Raw genomic sequence first — 26806 nt, forward strand, 5'->3', positions numbered from 1 at the left:
TATTAGTCCAATGTTAGCATGTGACTTGAACAGAGTCAAAGTTACAATATAATAAGGGTGATTTCCTGAACAAGACGCGAATAATGCACATTGTGCTCCAACCGACACGCTTTTTAATTTTGACCCATTCAACGGGTTTTTTACCCTTTTGCCCTTACTTGCAACACTCTCTCTCCTCCTGTCACACTCTCTCCTATTTGTACTTTTGATATTGACATGAGAAGTTATAATAACCCATTAGATTCTCTTAGAGATACGGACTAGTGACTGTTGACCGTTGGATTTTGACCCTCATAAAATGAAAACGTGGTAGTAATTTATACAGACACAGTTAGCTAACTTTGAAATCTAGAAGTAGCAATTTACAGACCTACTATAAGCAACTTTTTCGTTATTTTTGTAATTCAAATAGGAAACAACTTTTACCTCATTTTTTGTGCCAACCTCAAAAAGTTTGTATAAAGTATAAAATTATTCTTAAGATCATAAACCAGGATTTTCAATCACATGCTAATCACATAACCATACTCATAAATAAACATACCTTTGTCCGAAGTCATGCTTACTTGCGAGAATCTTTAATGGGGAGAACTAGGTTTATCTCTCTTAGCCTATAAATCGTAATTGTGTTTTTAATGAATTGAATTGATTGATGGAAATCAATACATATTTATAGGTGGAGAGAGGACCTTAGTTTCCTAATACATAAGATTTCCATTATCCATCATGGTAGGAATATTGTAATTAAGGAAAGACTTCTTTTTAGTAAACCACTATAATCAGCAATTTCTAAGTAAACCAATATACCATATATACTCTATAGACCATATCTAGGGTTGTCGTTAATAGGAAATTCTTGTATTTAGAATATTTCCAGCAGTCTCCCACTTGGTCCATAGGAGGATAATATCGTTTATGGTTTAATTTAGAAAACATTAGGTGCGCGTAAATGCTGAGTTAACATTTAATGGTTATCGTATAAGTACCATAGTTAATAGAATCATTAATGTGAGTCATAGCGGTTCCATGCAAATTAAGCTATCTACATGGTTCCTTCCATGTACCACAACACCAATGATCTTCTCAACTAGGTCTTAAGTAAGAAGTATCAATAATGGTCCAATAATGTCTTATCAAAAGACTATTTCTGTTATTATTCATCCATTTACTTACAAGTACATAAATAATGGAAAACAAAAAATTCATAACATTATAAAATGAGCTCAAAATTATGTCAATGCAATAAGCACTAAAGAAAATCCACAAAATAACAATTACTGGCTACACTCAAGACCCATACTCTCAGCATGCTGCTTGAATACCTTGGGTGATAGCCCTTTCGTAAGTGGATCTGCAATATTAACACTCGTACTAATGTGTTCAATTGACACTCTCTGGTTCCGAACTTCTTCCTTGACTGAAAGGTATTTCATTTCCATGTGCTTAATACCTTTAGAATACCTATCATTTTTCGAAAAGAATACAGCTGTGACATTATCACAATGAATTCTCAGCGGCTTAGATATAGAGTCCATAACTCTAAGTCCTTAAATGAAATTCCGCAACCATAATCCATAAATTGTAGCCTCAAAGCATGCTACAAATTCAGCTTCCATAGTAGATGAAGCAATGATAGTTTGTTTTGCACTTTTCCATGAAACTACTCCTCCAGATAAAAGGAACACATAACCAAAAGTGTTTTTCCTACTATCTACACATCCACCAAAATCTGAATTTGTGTAACCAACTACCCCAAGATGGCCAGCTTTCCTATATGTGAGCATATAATCCTTTATCCTTTGCAAATACCTTAGCACTTTCTTAGCAGCTTTCCAATGGTCAAGCCCTGGATTTCTTTGATATCTGCCTAGCATATATGCCAACTGCAAAACTAATGTCTGGCCTAGTGCAAACATGTGCATACATCAAACTCCCTACAAGAGAAGCATAAGGGATATCTTTCATTTGTTCTCGTTCCAATTCATTCTTGGGACATTGACTTAAGCTGAACTTATCCCCCTTCTTAATTGGAACAACATTTGGATCGCACATTAACATGTTAAATCTTTCCAAAACTTTGTTAATGTAAGCCTTCTGAGACAATCCCAACAATCCACGTGATCTATCACGAAATATTTCTATTCCTATCACATAGGATGCCTCACCCATATCTTTCATTTCAAAGTGTTTGGAAAGAAAATCATTCTTAAGATCATAAACCAGGATTTTCAATCACATGCTAATCACATAACCATACTTATAAATAAACATACCTTTGTCTGAAGTCAAGCTTACTTGCGAGAATCTTTAATGGGGAGAACTAGGTTTCTCTCTTTTAGCCTATAAATCCTAATTGTGTTTTTGATGAATTGAATTAATTGATGGAAATCAATACATATTTATAGGTGGAGAGAGGACCTTAGTTTCCTAATACATAAGATTTCCACTATCTATCATGGTAGAAATATTGTAATTAAGGAAAGACTTCTTTTTAGTAAACTACTATAATCAGCAATTTCTAAGTAAACCAATATACCCTATATACTCTATAGACCATATCTAGAGTTGCCATTAATAGGAAATTCTTGTATTTAGAATATTTCAAACATAAAGCTCCAAAACTACTGTTCTTTTCTTCTTCCTCTTGATTGTCTTCTCCTTTTCGTTTTTCTAAGGTTTTTCATAGTGTACAATGGTATAGTTCTTATTGTTTATTAATATGTTTTGAATTTTGTTTTGTTGTCTTTAGTGTTGGTTTATTTCTAGGTAGTGTTGGGTTTGTTTTTGCATAATAATGTTTGTGTTTTTTAAGGTTTTTTTTAAAGGTTTCCATGCTTGTATTTACCATTTTCATGTTGATTTTGTTTTCATTGTTATAGTATTTATAGAAATTTTATGTCATAAATGTAGAACAATAAAATAGTGGTTTTTGTTCTTCTCTAAACTTTAGTGAGCTTCAATTCATCTTTCTTCTATCTTTTTTTTTGAAAGGGGTTTAGTGATTGGTTTGGGTTGGGGGTTTTTTTTTTTTTTTTTTATATACAGAGATGGTGAACTTGGTTTTAACTAAATTCATTCTAAATTGTGTCATTTTTTTGTTTCATTGTGCTGATATCTTCATCATTCATCTACAAAAATTCACTATTGTTATAGATATGAAAGTCAGTTCAACAATAATTGGTGATTTCTTATTGTTATTATTTATTCATTTTAATTTAAAAATTTTAAATTTTAGTTTTATTTATTCTGTGAGTGTACATACTGACGAATATGTTTGTCACTTATAGATGATATTTGTTGAATGTTGAACACGTGTTTTTCAGTACATAAGCCAAGTATCTCTTGGATGTAATGTATATATATATATATATATATATATATATATATATATATGGTAGCTACTTTCGAAATATAGGTCAGCCACTTTTAGAGTTTTGGGAACTGAACTGGTGGTGATTGTGTGAGTGTTTTAAGTAATGATTTGTTGAACTGTGACATATTTAGGCATTGTTTGTCACTTATATATGATATTTGTTGCATGGTGAACTTGTAGTCAAAAGGACGTGGACAACATTGCCCAACAAATTAAATGTTAAGCAAGAGGTGAAGAAAGCTGAAGATAGTAGTCACAAGGAGGTAGACATTGCCCAAGAGAATGTTGAGAAAAAGGGGAACAATGCTTAAGATGGTAATCAAAAGGAGGTGTGCATTGCCCAAGAGAATGTTGAGCAAATGGGGAACAATGCTTAAGCTTTAAGTGAGCATGATGGGAACACTGGTGAAGATGGTACTGAGAAGCTAGGGGAACAACGATGAAGATGGTATTCAGGAAGAGGCCCACAATGCTACACTTTAGGCCCACAAGAGAACTAGGTCATTGCGAGTTACTAATATACGATACAGTTTAGGATGCCAGTTACTTCTTTTAAACTTCATTATGTATAATTAAATGCTACACTTTTAGCCTAGCTTGAAGTAAACTTTTGAATTGTTTCACTTGTAATTGGATAATACTATTTTGTACATAAGTTATGAATGTTTATTTAATTGAACCTGATAGTTTTAATTGTGCGCTTGTTTATGGCTTAAGTTGCTGATGTATCAGACATCTTAATATGCATGCCAATTTCTAACTTTATATATATTATTGTCTATTTGATTGGTACAGTGATGCCAACGAAAATAGTGTTATTCTTGGATAGGAGTATTTTCGTATAGTATCAAAGTTAAAGTTTTTGTGTTGTTGATATAAGATACATCTTAGGATGTCAGTTCTGACAGTTAAGAATGACACTTCCAGCCCACCCTTGTGATGCTAACTTTGATGGGAAAAAGTTGGCGAGAATTCTTTTGAGAGGGAAAGCAATTGGCGGGAAAATGTTTCCTTATAAATGCAACTTTTGCCATCGAATTGGCCTTCACATATTTACTTAGTTATTGATAGTCAATGGTATACAATATGTCAATAAATAAAAACATTTGTTTATGAGGTAGTAAATTTGGGATACAACTTTTCAATAACTTGTTCCGCATTTTAACACCGGCCTTTAGTGTAATATAACAACAATTTTGATATTTTTTATGTGAAAATTAGAATATTAATTGTTTAAATAAAAAGGGAGTAAGTGTTTTGAACATCAGTAAAGGGTTGATGATAGTTATAACCTGGCAATATGTTGGTAAATTAATAAATTACTGAGAAGAAGAAATTAGTTTGGGCGGGAAAAAATAAGTGACACATGATCGCAAGCATTAATTGAAGTTCATTAGCTGTAATTACTTTATTCTTTGTTTTAATTGGCACGTGTCAGTATTAACCAAGGCTCAGTCATGCCAAGGTTTTGTTTGTATTGATGAAGAAGAAGGTCAAGGGAGTCACGATAAAGAAAGTGTTACTCCGGTTGTTGAGAAAATACAATAGGAGTAGTATAGGAACATAAATTGCAATTTCATTAGATTTAAAAACAAAATGGCCGGGTCCACAAGCATAGTTGCTACCAGTGCAGATGGCTGAACCTTCCACTTCACAAAGCACGTACAGAAATCCCAAAGCATAAGTATATCCAAATATAACATAAGTAACCAAAAACATTTTGTTAGTGGGAGTCGGATTTCCAAAAAAAACAAAACATGTTGACAGTTAATGAGCGTGTAGCTAAAGGTTTCTTCAGATGAAGTCTTCATTGCTAAAATTTGGTGGAACTCCAGTTGAAAAGTCAATCCAAATAGTATCATCAGTCGAAGTAGTGCAGGTTGCACAGTTGTGTCCAAGGCCACCACAATGACTACATCTTCTTCTTTGCACTGGAACACCCTCCCCTTTAGATCGTTTTATCTTCTTTTGCGGCCATCCAGGCTTTACCTCATCTACAGGAGGACGGACCATGATGCAATCACTTAACCAATGCCACTGTTCTTTTCCTTTCAAAGGTGTCCAGTTCTCTTGATGGGTATCCATCATTGTTTCCTTCAAGTACCATGGCAGGCAATAGTCATACACACTGAACTTAGCATCATCGATGGCCTTCATCGCATGGCTGCATGGAAGACTTGCTTGTTGAAAGAAACCACAACTACAACATCTATTAAGTAGGTCTACCATATCGGTACACTCTAAGCTGGTAATCGAGTAGACATACTCACTAGCCCTTAATGCTGTGAATAGTCGACTAACATATCGGGAGAAAATGATTACCTCCTCAGGTGAACTGGTTAGCTTTGTCTTTATCTTTGATGCCATCACCCGATAGTTATAAAAGTGTCTCATTATGTTCATCCGAATTCCATTTAGCAGAGAAGTAATTGGCATAGCTCGCTCAGGCAAAATCATCTTATTCCAGCTCTCTATATGATTTGTGTAACAAATGTCATACCTTCTCATTTTAGCAAACACAAATGACCAGCTTTCCTTTGGAATCTTAATAAGTTTTTCGTATCCTTTATTGTCGCTATACCAAATGCGGCTCATGATTCTAAAAAATTCACTTTTGTCATAAGTTTCTGCTGCCTCCTTAACCCACCCTTCGGTCTTTTCTTTACTGACATTGTTAGAGATATGTTGTGCACAAAAGCAATGGAAAGCATTTGGGAGGATTTTTGGCACGCCCTAAAGAATGCTTGCATGCCTATCAGATAAAAGCACGAACTTATCTGTGGAACCAACGACAACATCCCTTAATTTCTCAAGAAACCAATCTCAATGTTCATTGTTCTCTTTTGGGACCACGGCAACCGCAATTGGAAAGCAGTGGTTATGTCCATCAGCAGCAAGAGTAGAGAGGATGGCGGACTTGTATCTACCCTTCATGAAAGTTCCTTCGATCATTATCAAAGGACGAAGGCACCTTTTGTACGCACAGACAGTCACGCCATAACTTACAAACAATCACTCAAACTTGTGCTCACTTGTTGTTATTAGATCAGTGTGACAATCTGGATCAATTTTCTTAAGTTCTTTAAAATAAGTTGGCAACATCTGGTACAATTGACTGAAGCTTCCCCTTATATGCATAAAAAAATAACAAAAATAGAAGGGATATTGTAGATGTAGTTACATATAGCTAACATTTAGCTAATGACTTGCTAATGGTTACAACAGAGTTACCTTTTCCATTGCAATTTTCTTAGCTCTCCAAGCAACTTTATAAGATACTTCAATTAGGTGTGCATGTTTTGCCTCCAACTGCAGGTTCTTTGCAGTCAATTCCTCATTATCCCTAAGTTTCAACTTAATAATTTCAGAAACCCACTTTGCGTTAGCTTGTGGATTTGTTGAAATAGCATTATCTTGTGCGCAAGTGTGTGCCTCTCTAAAAGTGACCACAACCCATATATCAGACCCAGACGTTGGTTTTGCATATAAATGAAATGGACAGTCCGTTGTCTTACACTTTATCACCACCTTTTAGGCGTTAGTATTGACACGATGCAAATTGAACATGTGTGCAATTGCATAAGATTTCATGTCTTTCACGAGATCATCTCAAGTAGCGTAGTGCTGACCTACTTTAGGGGAAACACACTTCAACCCCACATTACAAGGATTGGAACCTCCCTTTGATTTGTATGATTTGTAGGGGTTTTTGGACTCTGGCCACATCGAGGATCATATCCTTGACGTAGGTCTTTTCAATTCAGATCTTTAGCACCAAACAGCATAATATCAACCATTATTTGCATTTCAAAATCAATCTCACTTTTCCTTCACCATCATTTACTACTGTCATAGGTGTGTCCCCCCATAAATACTCTTGACTACGGTTTGGAGTCGACCAACAATCAGGATCATCTCCATGCAATACTTGAATTGGATCACCATCATCATCATCAACTACCACACTTTCTGCCGCACCACCTTCTTCAACTACTCCGTCATTTACTATTTGAACTTCATCATCATCTTCAATTTGACACTTATCCTCAAACTCGTCGTTAATCTGGGGACTCGCAATTACGTATTCTTCAGGAATGTCAACTGTATCTCCATACGGATTTTGGGAATCAAAGTCATCATAGTCGGATTGATCATCACCTGTAGCGCTAGGCGGATCATCACCCGCATTCAATTCCTCTACAATAAGTCAACTATTAGTGCATTGACTATTAGCAACAATACTATATTACCCCTTGAAAGACAAAAACCGCACACCTTTAATATTGGTTAATGGCGGTATGATTGCTTCTTTTCTCCCTGAAGATCCAACTTCAATTGAGCCTCCCTTGTGGAATAAATCTAAAACGGTAATGATGAAACAATCAGTAACTAGATAAGCAATATCAGTAACTTATTCTTTTACACTTTTACATAATGTTGGCCAATCCTCACCTCCCATGACCTTTTGGAATGTCGAAAAGCTATGTGGGACCCTTTCATTGACCTCATGAATCTCTACATCATCCAGTTGACGAGTCTTAGTTGACAGTTGTTCAAGTGGATTGTCTAGTAAACAAAACATTCATAACTGTCAGCAACAAAAGCATGTACTGGAAGTAATTAAATAACTATAACGTAAATCAAGTTTCTCATTTACGTATTGGTTTGTTCACAAGGTCGAATGAACGTTTCTGTCGAGCTAGCACCTTTTCTTTCAAAAGAGATTGTTTTCTAGGAGAAGCAATTCCTCCAATTTCTATATTAAACAATTTAGTACATACTTGATTCTTCATAGTAGGTTGTCCACCTCTTGATCGAGGAGAAGCCGTTCTTGGCAGTTTTTGTTTATTCTTCATACTAGCTTGTACACCACTTGATCGAGGAGAAGCAGTTCTTGGCACTTCTTCTTTAAACAGCTAATTACAAACTTGTTTATTCTTCATACTAGCTTTTCCACCACTTGATCTAGGAGAAGTCCCTCTTGCCACTTCTTGTTTAAACAACTTAGTACAAACTTTTTTATTCATCACACTAGGTACACCACTTGATCTTCTACTTCCTCTTGCTCCCCGACCATTTGGTGTGATAACTGTTGCTTCATTGAGAACCCAAACTCTCATTGCTTTGCTTGGAGTCTTCTTCTACTTCTTAATCATGTTCACGCAATCGATTTCTTCATCGATTCTACAGGGGGACTTGTTCATCAAATACCTCACAGAAAAAGTCGATCTCTTGAGCGAGGACACACCTTCCACAAAACACATGAATCTTTCGAAGGAAACATCCACATCAAACACTCTCAGTTTCACCTCGCCACTTATATACTTTATTACACCATGCTTGTCAGCTTTCATCTCCCCATCATAACAAATAAACATATCAAATGAGGAACCTACAAAAATACAAAGTCATTACTATAAAAATATGTGCTTTTAATGAGATACCAATAAAGTTCTCACATTTATTATTTATTCTTCTACATTTATGACTGCACTTATATTAAAACCATATCAATAACAATAAAATCAACATGGAAACGGTAAATAGAAGCATGGAACCTTATACCCAACTTTAAAACAACATACCTTATACTACCACGTAAAAACAATAACCCAACCCAACAGTAGCAGCTACAAACAAACCAACACTGAAGACAACAAAACAAATCAATAAACAATAAGAACTATACCATTATCGAGGCTTGTGTTGTTCTCCTCCATGACAAACCTTAAAAAAATTGAAAAGGAGGAGAAGACAATCAAGAGGAAAAAGAAAAAAATAGAAACTTTCGAGCTTTGTACAAACTTTTTGAGCTTGGCACAAAAATTGAGGTATGAGCTGTCTTTCATGTTTATGCGGACACAGCAAAATTCTTGTTGATAGTAGATATGTAAATTGCTACTCTTGTATTCAATTGATAGCTAATTGTACAAGGGTAAACGACTACCACGTTTTGTTTCTGTGTTGGTCAAAATCTAACGATCACTAATTGCTTGTACATAACTCTAAGATGATCTAATGGGTCACATAAATGCTTATGTCAACATCAAAAGTACAAAAAGGAGAGAGAGTCTTGCAGTAGGAAAGAGAGTGTTGTAGGAGGAGAGAGAATGTTACATGCAAGGGTAAAATAGTAAAGATGTCGTTGAAAAAGTCAAAATTAAAGGGCGTGTCCGGTTGAAGCACAATGTGCATTATCACGGTCCTGTTCAGGAAATTACCCATATAATAATATGACTAAAAGAGAAAGTGTGAAGTTCATTCAATATGCCAGTACACCACTCCATCTCCTTCTTCCTCAAGTTCTGAAGTTCTCAAAGCAACACGACAGCACGTCATCCTTTTTCTCCATCTCCACGTGCGAATCAAATACACCCACCTCTTCTTCCTCTATCAAATTCTCAACCTATCAGTAACAAGAACCATAGCAAACAAGTCTAGATCTAGTTCATTGATGAATCCTTCCAAATGTTTTTAAAATAAAACTAGGATATCATCACCATCAGCATATTCAATAATAATAAAATACCATCAAAGAGTTACTACTTGCAGAAAGTGGAGGTGAAGCCAGTTCACATGATTTCCACAATCTAGATCTTGTTATCGTAATTGTTCTTGCACTGTTAATAATTTAGTTTCCTTACTTGAATGAATTGGCATGTCTGACTTTGGAGTTTTATTAATTTTAATCTTATTTTGAGTTTTTGTGATTTATTTGATCGGATCGGATATTATCCAATATCCGATATCCGATTCGGATTCGGATTTGGATTCTATTTTCGTACATCTGTCGAATTCGGATATGAGTGCACAAGTTCGGATTCGGATTCGGATATAGCCATATCCGAATATATTCGTCTGCACCCCTAGTTTTAGGCCTGGATGAACAGTAACTATGGTTTTAGGACAAAAATGGGCTAACATCAGCATCTATCATTAATAATTTCGCTATAAGGACATTTTTGGGCTGACGTCAGCAAGTTATTTTTTATTAATACCAATTATGACCTTCTCCGATATACATGCAAACACTACTATGCATGTATGATATGCACTACATGTGTATAATACACATGCAAACATCATTCTGCATGTGTACATGCAAACACTACTATACATATGTATACATGTGCATAACACACATGCAAACACTACTATGCATGTGTATGCCACACATGCACACACCATTATGCATGTGTGCAACAAACATGCACACACTAGTATGCATGTGTCCAACAAACATGCAAACACCATTATGCATGTGTACAACATGAAGTAAATTAAATTTTTTATGTTAGTCTTAACATAAAATGTGAGTGTGCTAGGGTGGTCAAAAGAAAATTTGAAAAGTCACGTGGGAGTTTTCCCCACAAGTTCGAACCCGATTGGCCACAATATTTTGATTTTGATTTAACTGATAAAAACTTAAATGAGGGTAATATCGTCTTTCAGCAATGGTCAATCTGGTTTGTTCTTAAGCCATAATTATTTGCCGACCTAAACTAGAAGCTAAATTAATCCCCAATTCTGTCCTATGGGCCTGTTCTCTGTGGCTTATATCTTGAAATGCTGGAATTAGGAGGCAAAGTGCCAAAGTTAAGGGATATATTGCGATTTATCAATGTATCTCTATTTATTGCAATATTGTATGAGATGTCGACGATAATTACACTAGATTACATTCATATCGCGGATAATATCATATATTTTTTAGAGAGAACTCAATAGATGTAGCGATATATTACGATATATTGCGATAATATCATATATTCAAGTAAACGAAGGGTGGGGGGTATGTGGCCCAAAATGTCATTTGGTTGGTTTCTGTCTGACTGTCCTCATTTTATCCACTCTTTATTCTCTTCATCAGTAACTCTTTCAATCTTCATCTCCAATTCTCCATCTCCTCCGCTCATGCCCCCACTGCTTATACTAGGGTCGTAGTATAATCCACCGTATAGTCTGTTACCTATAACAAAAGACCAAAAAGCTGATACTTGGACTTCCATAATTTGCCTTTCATTGAGATCCAATTCATTCCATCATCTAATGATCGGCACGGAGTCTAATGCACTATTGTGTAGAAATATTTCAGCAATCAACTGCCCTAATCCGCAACCCCTCATGCGAGGCTTCTCAAGAATAGAAGCAGCCAAGTCCCCCAAATCAATTGCATTTCTACATTCTAGCCCATAATCACGAGTAAGTCTTTCCACACTATCCTTGATCCCCACACCAACAAAAGTCATCTGAGAGAGAGAGCAAGAAAATTAAACAAAGAAGTTGGTATTTGTTTGAAGTGCAGAAGCCGTATGATAATGCAATGCTTTCTAGCGGCAAGTGCTAGCACTGGAACCTTGCTCCCATGAGACAACTTTATTTCTAGACCAACAATACTCCCTAAAGAACTCAGTAAGTGTAAGAACTTCGTGAGCTCGGTATCCAATTCGTGTTCTTTTGGAACGACCACTGTTGTCCTCTCCATTGCAACTACTAGGCTAGTATATATATTTCCTCTTTATCAATTTGCAATTATGGAAATGCAGAGTGCGTAGAAACTGGGATATAAATAGGACTACTTTCTCTTGGTAAGTGTTGTTATTAATTTGGTAGAGAGATCATAGGTGGAAGAGCTTGAACGCCACAATTGACACTTGCACTTTTGATCATGCACATTTTTTGAGATATTTAATAGGCCCATGAGTAAATATCCAAGATAGTGCATTCGAATAAGAATAAGAACAACCCCATTAAAAATAAGAACAAGAATAAGTGCAGTTTTATTCGAATAAGAATAAGGGTTTTTTGAGCCTCTGAATGCTGAATACAAAATTGCCCACCCTCTGAATGTTGAATGCTGATTGCTGAACTCTGAAAAACATGTTTGTTTTCTGTCAGAATGATCTGTCTCTGAATGCTGAATATAAATCATTTGGACAATTTTACCCCTGTTATCAATTTTGAACACAAACTTATTGATGTTATAAACTTCCCTCCACATAATTTTCAACATGATTCACCTTGGGTGCATGAGCTTGTGATCATAATCAAATAGATGTGATGGGTTTGTTTTCTTGTTTTACTTTTACTTTGATTGTCTAAAATGAGAAAAACAAATGGGCATTTATAAGTTTGTTGTAACAGAATACCAAACAACACATTTACTTTTGTCTAGACTTGGTACCACCACATCAAATCTTTTAAAAGTTGGGTAATACACATTGTCTTTAACCTATTCCCAATCAGTTTTGATAACTTGCTCCTTCAATTTATTTTTCCTCCTATTCTTCTATTCAATCTCTCCATCTTCTCTCCATCGGCTATTAGAGAAGTTCTCTCTCTTATCTCTCTCAAGCTCTCGACAATGATTTGAAAATGAAAATATTGGATGGGTTTTTCCTGGATCGCAGGTTTGGAGGCCAAAGCATGAAGATGAGAAATTAAACAAAGGGTAAGACTGGTACTCGTCACCTTCAGCCACTTCAATTTAGCACTCAGGAGCAACTTTAGCGCGGAAGGCTGAAGTCCAATTTAGTCGCTGAACGCTTAAACCATTTAGAAAAACAAACAACAATTTGTGTTACTAAATGCTGAAACTTAAGTTTCAGAGGTGCTGAATGCTGAAACTAAAAAAAACAAACAACCCCTAAGATAATATACTTCTACATAAAACCGGGGTAAAACACTAATTCCGATCTTTATTAGCCTAAAACCCATTAACTTTGACAATTACAACTAAAGCCACCTAATTTTTTTAAGTGTGAAATAAAGGTTCCAGTTTCGCTTAGTTGCGAGAAAAAACCAAACGTGCCTTATTTATTTTTTTAAAATACTGTCTATACCCTTTTATATTAAATTTGTTACTCCTCAATTTAGTTATTCATATACCTTCGTGTTTCTTCTTCTTCTTCTTTTTCTCTCTCTCTCTCTCTCTCTCTCTCGTTTGCAGGCCAGGTAGGATCATCAGGTTGCCTTATTTATTTATTTCATAAAGAAGTACAAAGGTATTCAAGCTAAACCTTAACTTTTAACATTTTGAATATGTCAATGCAAGATTCATATGTTTATTTGCCATAGATCTAATTTTGATTTTGTAGTTGGGTTAAGAATGGGGGAATTAAATTTTGATGAGTTACCGCTATCAGCGTTGCTCGAACAAGCGTTCCAAATACATACCATGGCATCTAATTCCACTATCAACAAGATAATAACTTTTTTGTTTTTTTAATTATAATTAGTTGTAGTTTTTATATTAATTAAGAATTTGTTGTTGTTTGGGTTAATTTTGGGTTCTATAGGACATGTTGAAAAAGGGTGTGGAAGTTATGCACAAGTGTGAGGATATGGTAAATAAACTCGAGTTGTTTTCTGCTAATGAGACTAAAGAAGATGTTGCTACCACTAATCTCAAGTATAGGTAATCATTTTTTTATTTTTATTTTACTTTTAGTTTTGCAAGTGTGTGGTTGTTTGTTATTTTCATTTATACATAGAGCTAAATGAAATACGCGCGTTCTAATTGTTTCAGGAATTGTAGAGAAAATCATAGTAGTTTTTTTACCTGATGACCCGACCCGATTTAGAAAATTCGAGGCTAGAGGCTTGGGTTATAGATTTATAGAACAATTTTAATGTTACTCCAGTTTTCTATTTGGCCCTTTACCGTTACTCCGTTAGCTCACTTGAAGTAATACCTGGGCTTTTGGATTATTGATTTGGAGGAAGTTCAAGTACATTGATGGTACCTGCTTTACAAAGTTTCTACTAAAAGTTGGATTTTGGGTGAGTTGAAAGAAATTTTATGTACGAGCTTTGGTGGAGCCGCTTTCTATATGGAGTTTGTTCGTATTGTGTTCGTATCCACAACTTATGAAATGTGGTTGGATACGATGAGTTTAGTTTTGTAAAGTGGGTGGGCAACCTTCAAAAAAGTAATTGGCATAGAGAAGGCAAATAAAACAATTGAGTGAGTATTGTTTGCATATTGAACAATGAGAACTCTACTTTGCATAAACCAAATAATCAACTTCTTTGAAGTTTCCATTAAGAGTGTAGTTTGCATATTTAGTAATGAAAACTCTATTTAATATTTGAAAAGTGGACTTCTCATTTTCATTACGAAGTACTTATGATTGCACTTGCAAGAAATATTTTTTTTCGAACTTTGGAGTCATTGTCACTTCTGCTATCTCAGGCACACTTATGCTAACATCTCGATCTACTTGCTCTTTTAGGTTTTATACTAGGAAAAATAGTAGGCTTTTGCTTTTCTTAGTTTATTCCTTGTGTTGTTACAAGTACCTTCCTCATGTACAAATTTTCATTTGTAGAATCTCCCATGTTTGGATCCTTTAATAGTGCAACTGATTCTGTCGCTATTTTAATCAATATCTTTGCAACTAATTTGTCTACTCATTATATATTCGCATTAGTATGTGTGAGTATAATAAAATGATCCATACGCTCAAATTGGAAGAGCGCTCATTAAGTGTGAGGGTGATGGTTCGAATCCATCTGGATCAAATTACTAGTAGTTTTGGATTATTAAAAAAATATGGTTTTGATATATATATATATATATATATGTACAATTGATAACATTTGTACAATACTTGGGTGAGTCTAACTGATTTTGTATCTAGTGTAGTTATGTTTGAGAATAAGGTAAGTCTCATGCATAGTTCTTGTATAATATCCCACTGCAACATAGATGTTGCACTGTGAATTACGACTGCAACATGGATATTGCATTGTCAACTCTATTGCAACATGGATGTTGCGCACTGTGAATTACTACTTACCCAAGCATTTGTATAACACTTGTGTAAGTCTAACTAATTTTGTATCTAATGTAGTTATGTTTGAGAACAAGTTAAGTCTCATGCATAGTTTTTGTCTAATATCCCACTGAAACATAGATGTTGCACTGTGAATTACTATTTGCCCAAGTATTTGTACAATACTTACGTAAATCTAACTGATTTTGTATCTAGTGTAGTTATGTTTGAGAACAAGGTAAGTCTCATGCATATATAGTTCTTGTCTAATATCTCACTGCAACATAGATGTTGCACTGTAAATTATGACCACTACAACATCCCCATGGATGTTACACTATGAATTACGATAATGCAACATGAATGTTGCATTGTCAACTCTATTGCAACTAACATGGATGTTGCACTGTGAATTATTACTTACCCGCAAGCATTTGTACAACACTTGCGTAAGTTTAACTGATTTTGTATCTAGTGTAGTTATGTTTGAGAACAAATTAAGTCTCATGCATAGTTCTTGTCTAATATCCCACTGCAGCATGGATGTTGCACTGTGAATTACGACTACAATATAGATGTTGGTTGCATTGTGAATTACTACTTACCCAAGCATTTGTACAACACTTGCATAAGTCTAACGACTGATTTTTTTTCTAGTGTAATTATGTTTGAGAACAAGGTAGGTCTCATACATAGTTCTTGTCTAATATCCCACTGCAACATGGATGTTGCACTGTCAACTCTACTACAACATAGATGTTGCATTGTGATTTACTACAACACAACATCCATATTACACTGTCAACTCTACTACAACATAGATGTTGCACTGTGATTTACTACTGCAACACAACATCCATGTTGCAGAGTCAATTACTACTGCAAGTTTGCAACAACCACTGTTAACTCCCACTGCAACGTGGATGTTGCACTATCAACTATATTGCAACATGGTTGTTAGTTGCATTGTGAAGTACTACTACAACGACATGAAAATGTTATGCTCATTTGACATTGGAAATAATCAATATTTGGACTGACATTCTAACAATATACAAATTTCACTAAATACAAAAATAATTAATTTGACATTTAGTATCCAGTGTACTCCTGATAAACGATATTACGATAATAAAACTAGATATATATAAAAGAATCTTGGTGGATTTGAACCACCATCTTCTTGGGATGCTAATGTTTAGTTTTCTTCTCCCAAACACTCTACCTTTTTGAGCTAAAGATCCATTTTTTTTTATGTTAACTTCATCACGACACAATACTAAGAGTACATTTGAATAAAAAGTAATAAGTGCACTTTTTATTCACTACAAGAAAATCGACTTTTTCCCACGAATTCCTGGTATTTTTAGCCACGGTCGTTATAAACCCTTGCATAGTTTCCTAAGAATTTTGACCGTAGCAAATGTATTATTTCAAGAAGCAAGTTCAACACTCATGTACGCAAATGTAATTTTAACGTTCATCTACGCAAGAAGCAAGTTCAACCAAAGTACAAAATAAATAAAACATAAAATTTCGGGCTAGTGGAGGCCCAGAACCCAGTTTTGATGTCCCAAACTTTTGGTGTCCAGCTATCCAACCAATGAGAAAGAAGCATTTTAGGTGTTGTTTACAAATAAAATTTTATGTAGTTCTCTAAATTAAACACTAGCAATTTGTAGAATCTCCCGAGATTTTCTATAGTTGGTTTCCAAAAGATCAGATGTCCAAATAAACCACGATATAGGAAATAAAAAAAAAAGGAACCAACGAATAAACATCTTCTTCCCTGAATCAATCCATGTCGCCTGAAAACAAAGCAGAGTATGAAGAGCATGAGATTAGGAGCTCTTATATTCAAAGGAAATGCCCATAGAATCAAACCAAAGTAGAAACAATTGGGGTTTTTTTTTTTTATTCTATTCCTACTGCTCTGGAGATACCCTTGTTATTTCCTAGAAGGTTGGAATGCTTGAGGTAACCATAAACTACCCATTGTTGTATTGTGCACCAGACAAATTGATCTGAAAATTCGCCAAACCTATACTAGTGATGGTTTACGACTTTGCGCTACTTCAACATATATAAGTTGGTGGATTTATGTATACTGAATCATAGCAATACCGTACCTTAGTATGATTTTGCAATCTCTTGTAGGAATCACTCAAACCAATATAATCAGTTCATCTTTAAAACATATAAGATTGCAAAGATGATATAAATTTAAACTAACACTTCTTTACAAGCCTTACTCAGTCCTTTGTATAGTCATTTTTTTATCAGTTTTTTTTTTTTTTTTTTTTTTTTTTTTTTTTTGATTGTTTAATGGAAGAAGAAGGAAGAAGACATATCTTATGAAGGTAGTTATATTTCCTTCCGCGGGGTTATTTCCCTATTCTGATTGTATAGTTTTGCAATTTTCCTAGTAACAACTAGAGAGAATATCTCGGGAGATTCCACAAAGTGGGGAAGGGGCTAGTGTTTAATTTAGAAAACTATAAAAATTTTAATTTGCAAACAACTCCTCAAATGCTTCTTTCTCATTGGTTGGATAGCTGGACACCAAAAGTTTGGGGTTCTGGAGGGCCAGGATGAAGATTATAAGCAAGGTACACACATAAAGGAATAGATTAGGGATTAGTGGGTTCTTCTTGGAGTGATAGGGTGGGTGGCAAATTGGGGGGCGGGGGAAAAAAAGAGAACTATGACATGACTTGATCCCCACCAAAGTTTGGTTATGTAGGCAACCAAATCGGTGTATCTATTTCCATCTTACACTCTTCATTCTCACTAAACCATCACATCGAAGCTTCACACCTCCAACCATATAAAACCATATACGATGAAAATGATTCCGAGATCTAAGCAATAAAAAGATTTCAATATTTAAAAATTTGTACAAATTAAATCTCTATAATTTTCTTTTATCTAGATATGTCGATCTTTTCTACCAACCTAATCATATATAAATGTAGTGGTTCAACCTACCCTGTGTGTGCATCTATAAAACAACAACTTAATGTGAGAGTTGTAATATTATACGTGTGGTACAAGATAAATTGTGTTTTCCAACTTCTAGTCTTCTTGCGTTGGTTTAAAAGTTTATTTACTGTGATTGTGTCATTAAACTTTCAACAATTTACTTTAAGCTTCTTCATTTTTTTTGTTTTTGTTTTTTCCCACACATGGTGTAGTACGTTGTCGTATATGTAGATCAAGTTATCTGTAATGGAAGAGATAATGTTCATTGCAATGCATCATTGAATGATTCCAACGATGAACACTAAAATGAAATCGTCACTTTACTAGACAAAACAATAGAACAATTTACTTCGATTTTATATACATTTTAGAAAACATCATCATCCAACAAAGAAATAAAATATGAATATATAAAACAAAAATTTAATGTATAAAAATTTTCGATGAAAACATCTCAATGAAACGGTTTATATTATAGAAGATCACATGAGTAGGATGTACGTAGAGTCTTCCTTAGAACCTAGCATCTTTGTACTTTGTCTGGGTTTCACGATTGGACAATATTCTCAGTTCACTGGTCTAGGGAGGGTGTAATTGCGGGTAGAAATAATTCTTTTCTTCTGATTACACCATAACAAATAGTATGCCAAAAACTCATTATTTAAACACAATTATGATATTAGAATTCAATTTGTCAAATACCAAGGCGAGAAACAATCAATTAAATGTAATCATAAGAAAATAATTATTGTTGCTGACTACTTACCCTTCTTCAAATTAGAGAGAAATTGCGAAGAAATGGCGGCAAAGAAAACAAAAATGTGAATTTTGAGGTCCGCTCATTTTCAAGTTTCAAAAAATGTCACGTCAATCTCTTGAAGGTCTTTTAAAATTATGAGTTCCACGGCGAGTTAAAATAGAATTTTTTGTCAGTTGGCTATCAACTCAGTGAGTTTATAATGGGTATAGTGGGATACCCATCAATCATCGGTAGGCACTTAGGGGAGGGGGGATCCATGATTTGATTTGCCATATATTAGCAAAATAAAAGCTTAATTATTAGGTCACTAAACAGCTAATTAAGGATTATATATTTTTAAATATTACATTTTCAATAAAAAAAACATATAAAAATAAATAAATAACCATCTATCATAGAGCTTCACGTAATCGCACCTCTAACCATATATGAGGGAATTGACTGCGAGTTCTAAGCGACAAAAGGATTTCAATCATTAAGAGTATTGTACAAATCAAATCATTATAGTTTTCTTTTACCTAGATATGTTTTCTTTACCGCCGACCTAATTATGTATAAATATATTGGTTGAACCTTCAACCTTGAATGTACATGGGCATCTAGAAAACAACAACTTGGTGAGAGAGTTGTAATGCTCTATCGTGGTAGAATATAAAGTGTGTTTTCCAACTTCTAGTCTTCTTGTGTTGGTTTAACCATTTATATTTTTGTGACTATGTCGTTAAACTTTCAACAATTTATTTTCTGTTTTGTTATTTTTTATTTTCTTTTCATGTATGATGTAATCCTAGATGCATGCAGATCAAGTTCTTAGTAATGGAAAAGAGAATGTCCATTGCAATGCATCGGTGAATGATTTCCAATCTAAAAAAATAAAATAAAATCGCCACTTTACTAGAAGAAACACTATAAGAATGTACTTCAACTTTATATACATTTTAGAAAACGCCATTACTTAGCACTTCTCTATGAATTTATAAAATAATAGTTCACCATATTTTTTTGATCGAAACAGTTTATAATATAGATTCTCATCACATCTAAATTTTTTATCAACACATTTATATGTTGTTCACATTAGGGGTGTCAAAATGTCCCTTAAGCCCTTAGTCTGCCCTGACCCTGCCCATGGACTAAAAAAACCCTCAAAATAAGGCCTTGACATGTTCGTGGGCTAGGGCAACCAGACCGTCAAGCCTTTGAGGGGATGGTAAGGGTTAAGACTTTAATTTGAAGTTTAGGCCTTACCTTAAGCTCGGCCCTTGTAGGCCCTTATTAAGCCCTCAACATTTATCACATAAATTTATTGATTTCTATTGCAATATATATCATTTTAGTATTAATACACTAAACACCACTAAAAAATAAATTATTTTTTAAGTTTGCCAACCTTATTATTGTGTTATAATATTATATGAAATGAATTTAGTTAATCGTAATTAAGACATGTAACTTTAACAAGTTTTGTAGTAGCTTGAAGTTTTAATTGTGAAGTGAGTACAATTTTATCATTTTTAACAATTTTTTTTAAATTTTTTTTTTTTTTGCATCAACCATGCTAATGACATTAACTTAATCTCTTCATAGTCACAAATTTAGAATTTGGCATCAATTTGGCAAAAAATAAATAAAGTGAAATAAAAAAAGTAAGTAAAATTCGATAAAAATTTGAAATTTTTTAAAAAAAAACATAAATAATTCAAGCGTAAAATATCATATTGTGTGATTGTACATCATGTCAATGTTACTTTAAGCATATATCAAATTAATAATTTGTACATTGAAAATGTCCAAATGAAGTATTGTTATTCCTTACAAAATTCTACTAAATATTTGCAATTTAGAAATATGAAAAAAAAAATGTATAGAAAGATGTCCATCATCACAAAAATCTAAAAAAAAATCAATAAAAATCTCTTAACATCGAGATTTTGGGAACAATTTGTTTAAAAACTCACTAACTATGTTTCTCTTAAGTGAAAATTTGTGGGGACATGAGAGAATGTAAAAAAATCAGAGTACATGGGCTTAACTAATTTGGTTAATTGAGATGGCCCAAATAGGTGTACATATTAGTTAAGAGTATGAGTGTGTGTGCGGGTGCGGGTGCTAGTCACAATATACGTGTGTCTACGTGCGATGTGTCACTTGAAAGTTGGTCTCAAAAATTGGACTCAATCCGTGTGAATAGCCAACAACAATTATGACCCCTTAGATTAAAACTTTATAAAAATTTTGGTCCGTAGATTAAATTTAGTTGGATCCGTGTGTTTCTAATCTAACCAATAGGAAATAAGGGCTATGAGGTGTGAGTCTATAAATATAGTCACTATTTTCGAAAAGAGAGAGAAACATTTTACTCAAAACTTTGAATTAGAAGAAAGAAAAAATGGCGGAAAGATGAGAGGAATTTGAGAATTCCAAATTTTCGAAGTCAGAAACAAGATGGAAAGAAATAGGAAAGGGACCAAATGTTAGTAGAGAAATCAGGGATTGTGGTTACTTTGTATGGAAATAAGTATGATGTTGAAACGCAAAAACTACCCAGTCGGTCGGTGATGAAATACCTGGTTCATTTTGGTTAGTACTCAATTTCCGTCACAATTTCTCAGAATTCTGAAGATTTGAAGAGTTGGATTGATTCTATTGGCGATCAACCAGAAGTTACTCCTATCGGCATTGGTGTGAACTTATTGGGCGAAGAAAATAAAAAAATGTGTTGTTGTTCTTAGTCATAAGAACAAGGTTCTAATCTCTCCAATTTCCGATGGTGTAATTCCCAATGTACTATCAAATTTCCTTAATAATTCAAATTCCAATTCATGCTTTCCGAAATTGCACCTGATTTCAATGCTTGATCAGTGCCCGCCCTAACATTTTGGTGGCCTAAAGAAAGACAATAGATAGTAGCCCTATATGCGTTAATGTTATCAATTTTTTTAAACTTGTGATATTCAATACAATCCAAAAGAGAGCGAGTGAAATGATTTTGTTATTTGACAGAAGAGTTTTATTTGTTTTTTTAGATATAGATAAAAGTTTGGGTTTTTTAATTGTGAGTTGGTTTAGTATTTTTTTTTAATTGTTTGTAACGAGTTGGGTAAGTATTGTCAAAGAGTTTAATAAGGAGTTGGGTTCTCGTCGATTGTGAGTGATTTTGTTATTTGATAGAAGAGTTTTATTTGTTTTTTTTTATATAGATAAAAGTTAGGGTTTTTTAATTGTAAGTTGGTTTAATGTTTTTTATTTTTTTTAATTGTTTGTAACGAGTTGGGTAAGTATTGTCAAAGAGTTTAATAAGGAGTTGGGTTCTCGGCAATTGTGAGTGATTTTGTTAATTATTTGATAGAATAGTTTTATTTGTTTTTTTAGATATAGATAAAAGTTTGGGTATTTTTAATTGTGAGTTGGTTTAGTGTTTTTTTTTTAATTGTTTGTAATGAGTTGGGTAAGTATTGTCAAAGAGTTTAATAAGGAGTTGAGTTCTCGGCGATTGTGAGTGATTTTGTTATTTGATAGAATAGTTTTATTTGTTTTTTTAGATATAGATAAAAATTTGGGTTTTTTTAATTGTAAGTTGGTTTAATGTTTTTTGTTTTTTTTAATTGTTTGTAACGAGTGGGATAAGTATCGCCCAAAGAGTTTAATAAGTATTGAGGGATTAATTGAAATCGTGTGTTTATTTTTTTCTTAAATATGGTTGGTTTATTTTTTGTCCTAAATATGTGGGCAACTAACTGAACTCTTTATTAAAAGTTTATTGTTTTATGGTGATAATAGTGTGGCCCCTATTTTTTGTTTTGGTTTGGTGGCCCAAAGCAACCGCTTGGGTCGCTTTGCTTCAAGGTCGGCACTGCGCATAAGTAAATTGAGCGAATTAGTTTGAACCAGGATATCAATGCTAGCAATGCAAGTGTCATTTTCTTTCTTTGTTTGATAGGTCACGAGATGTTGTTTATAGGCGCTATTTGGTATAAATGTATAATCAAGCTAGCTTGATAGAAACTGAGTGTTCGAAGAAAAATAAAATTGATAGGAAGATTAGCTACTGCTAGGGAGTCCAATATACTTGGGCTATATGTTTGGTTCAAGGAAAATAAGAGACATTTTTTTTTTCAGGAACTCGAAATCGAGGAAAAGGATTTCGTAGAGAAACGGCTTTCTAGAAATTTTACATTCCTTGAACCAAACATTGCAGTAATAACTGATGGAAAGATGTGAAGTTATTTATACAAAAAGTATGAAACCAAATATAATTTACAATGAAGATCGACATATAAAAGAGAGAGTCATTGTGGAAGGCTACAAGATAACTATCACCATGTCGTTTAACACAACCTTAGAAAGGAGTCACTATGATAGTACTATCCTAATGCGTTGCCTTAACCCATATTGATGTTTTGTACTAGGCAGACTTGAATTTAATTATTTTTGTTGTTACACTTCTAAATTCTAAGAGAGGCAGAGAGCTTAATAGCTTATTTTAATTATGTCTCATTAGTTAGTATGAGGATATATTATTGATCAAATCCAACTTGTAATATTGTCATGAGGTATCACTGTCAGAACCTATCTAACTAGGCATATTATTTCAAAAGCTTCTGGATGTTTTGTATCTGGTAAAGTGTACTTTCGAATTGATATATTAGCTCTCTTCCATCTGGGGGCGATTACAATGCTTGTGGCGTTTCCTGGAAATGTGTGTTGTTCCACTGGGTTTTTTTTTTCAATAAATAAAAATATATGTGCAAAAACTCGACATTTCTGAACAGTTAGATTTTTTCTTAAATAAGACAACAATTTTTATCTAAGTTAGAAATTTTTTATATAGTTCTACAAATATATGTACTATAACTTGATGGCATGGAGCTAGGAACCATCACAGATCCAATAGTTAGATCCACACACAAAGTCCTCATCTTGTTTTGTTGGGTCTCCCCAACATCATATAGACCATATTCTATAGTATCTTTTACGGATGTTATAGAAAATCAATGATGGCATGATATGGCTATCTCACATGCAAAGCACATTACCTAATGCCCTACTCGATTATTAATACAGCTGTATCACATGACCTTAAGGCCTTACCACGGAACATCTCTTGAGGGGATTTTAGGAAGTTTTTATTATCGTAAACTCTTATTATATATATAATTTTCTTTTAAACGAACATGTTCGTTCCGACAGTTTATATAGTATCTTGAACAACTTGATAATTAACGATTATTAACTTATTCGTGGGTAGCTTATATATAACACTATATAAACTGTACAAAACACTATATAAACTGTCTGTCCGTTTAAGAGAAAACTATATATATATTAAACTGATACATCGCCGAAAGTAATAAAACTGTATCCTCTTTTTCTCTTTCCTCTAGGTAAATTTCCTCTCCATGAACAACAATATAATACAATTTTACTCTAGTCTTATGCCACAAGTGGAAACAATACTCAACTACTTAGGGTGTGTTTGTTAACTGGCAAACTTCTAGTGGGAAAATATAAGATTTGCCAGTGTTTTCCCACTATAAATTTGCCAGACAAATCTATAGTGGGAAAATTTTAGTTTGCCAGTGTTTGTTTACATGGTTTTTCTCCAGTGGCAAATGATATTTCAATTTTTTGGAGATATTTTTTTTGGTTTTCAAACTCAATGAAGTATAACAAAAAATTAAATAAAATACAAATTAAATAAAATAAAATACAATACAACTCAACTTTAATAGTATCCATAGGATGTCTTCTTAAACAACCATCGCAGCATAGCAGTAGCAGCAGCACACCACCACCACTCCACCACACCCACCACACCACCTAATTGCACACACTACACACACTACCACACACACCAACCCACTACACGCACACAAAGACTCAACAAGAACACACAATAAAATATCCAAAAGTAACATCAATGTCACTTAACAATAATATATCGGTCCACCACTTAACAACAATCCCACAAAAACATATAGTTCAAACATAGAAATAAACCAAAAAACAAGGTTGAATCAACGTCCAGCTTGTTCTAGCCTCCTAAACAACCATGAAGCTTTGATATCCTCTTTAAGGCCCAAGAAGACCTTAATAAGCCTATCATTCTTGACCAGCAAGTCAAGCGACCTTAAGAAAAGCTCAGGATTCATATCAGGAAGAGACTGCAAAGCATCCTTCAACAAATCTATTTGGTCTACTTCTTCTTCTTGTGGTTCTGGTTTGAGGGCCTCGGCAATTTTTGCCACTGCTTAAGTTAACACCTTAAATGAAGGGGGTTCAGGTATATCCTCAAAGAATTGAGACTTCCTAGTCTTCTTAGAAGTAGGTGTAGTGCTTCTAGGACCACTATAAGTTTGAGAAGTATCCCCACCAGTATCTGAGGGAGCACCAATAGCTGAGGACTCACTAGCATCAGAATCGTCACCCCCATCTCCTTGGGTTTGCCTAGAATCATCTAAACAAGAAGTTGAAACAAAAAGTTAATTTCAAAACTAATTAGACACACAAAATTCAACTCTATTTACATCTAATCAACTTACCTCCATCCACCATGTCATCATCGAACCCACTATTGCCCCCTTCTCCAGTTGCATAATCATTCCCAAAAATGAGACAACATTCGTCATAGTAAGGAAATGATTTCTGCCTGAGAGTGTTTGCCAACGGATGAGCCTAAATCCCACAATATACCAATTAATATGGCATCCAAAACCAAATCCTATAAAAAAAATGAGATTATTTTATTACCTTTACATAACTCTCCCATGCATTCTCATCTGCATCAATTCTCTTGGTCTCTTTGTTGAAAGACAAACCAAACCCACTAGCATCAATTGCATGTTTCGTAACTTGCCAAGCAAGTCTCATTGTTTTCAACCTCGACCTGACATTGTCTGAAACACAATTCATTCCAAGTCGTGTATTGATCTCATCAGCAGTACGCTTCAAGCTCTCTTTCCTCCCATTATCTGCCCTCTTGCCCCCAGTAGCTAACTCCTCTAACAACACCTCTACCAAGATGGCTTCCATGTTGGGATACCATCTAATTTGGGGCGATCTTGTTTTCACAACTTTTTTCTGTTTTCCAGCCATACCTAGTTTGAAGCAATGACCAACAAAGAACATAGCATAGTAACATATCAAGGTAACAAATAAGAAAGATTGCATGTGAATAAAACATTATAAGTAGTTGAAACATAATAGTGTCTATTACAAAAACAATCTAATAAAATCATAAGTCTACTACAAAAACATCACTCATAAAATCATAATATCTATTACATCACTCGTTATCTGCCCACATTGTAATTGACAACTCATCCCTAAAATTAGTCCACCCAATGCTTGGCTGCATATCAATATTCATATTTGGAGCATTCGAGAGTTGTCGACCTCTTCCCTCATCATCGCTGAGCTCCTCATCACTCAATGTATTATCGATCTTCTTCTTTCAAGAAGTTGTGCAATGCACAACATGCAAGGATAACCTTTGTGTGTGTTTTGACATCGTGGAAAACTGCATGCCTTAGATAGGCAAATCGCTTCTTCAAGAGACCGATTGTCCTTTCAACAACAAGACGCAAAGATGAATGGCTTAAAATTATATTGTTCTTTATGATTTTGAGGTTGAACTTCACCGATCTCTCTAAGATGGTACCGTACACCACGGTAAGGCGGAGGAACCCCGCACTAAAGCAAATCCAACATCCGCAAGATAGTACTTGCCATTTGGAACAGTAAGCTTATGCCCGTGACGAGCCACAACACTCCTCAACAACCGGCCCATCGTGTGCCGATCCCTCCCACCCGCTAGCACGATGTGAACCTCATGTCAAATGTGCAAGCTACTAACACATTTTGGGTCACGACACCTTTCCCCGTTACGATGCCTAGCCTATTGGCGCTTAGTGG

General features: G+C 34.4%; 1 protein-coding gene across 1 annotated transcript; it reads right to left on the reverse strand.

The window, feature by feature from the left end:
• Positions 1 to 24909: 24909 nt before the first annotated feature.
• Positions 24910 to 26188, reverse strand: LOC147496656 (uncharacterized). The gene is made up of 4 exons (XM_086562628.1): positions 25643 to 26188; positions 25435 to 25567; positions 25239 to 25349; positions 24910 to 25139 (listed from the first exon to the last, which is right to left on the reverse strand). The coding sequence occupies exons 1-4, from the start codon at positions 26060 to 26062 to the stop codon at positions 24910 to 24912; spliced, it is 894 nt and encodes a 297-aa protein (XP_086418754.1). The 5' UTR covers positions 26063 to 26188.
• Positions 26189 to 26806: the final 618 nt, after the last annotated feature.

The sequence above is a fragment of the Coptis chinensis genome, chromosome 5, assembly GCF_015680905.1.
Source record: "Coptis chinensis isolate HL-2020 chromosome 5, ASM1568090v1, whole genome shotgun sequence".
In the NCBI taxonomy this organism is placed as follows: domain Eukaryota; kingdom Viridiplantae; phylum Streptophyta; class Magnoliopsida; order Ranunculales; family Ranunculaceae; genus Coptis; species Coptis chinensis.

Excerpts from the sequence above, each read along its gene's own strand:
- LOC147496656 (XM_086562628.1), bottom strand. The coding sequence starts at position 26,062 with ATGCAATCTTTCTTATTTGTTACCTTGATATGTTACTATGCTATGTTC. Across the intron at positions 25,568-25,642 it reads CATGGGAGAGTTATGTAAAG|GCTCATCCGTTGGCAAACAC; the intron begins GTAATAAAATAA and ends TGTGGGATTTAG. Across the intron at positions 25,140-25,238 it reads TACTTCTCAAACTTATAGTG|TGGCAAAAATTGCCGAGGCC; the intron begins GTCCTAGAAGCA and ends TAACTTAAGCAG.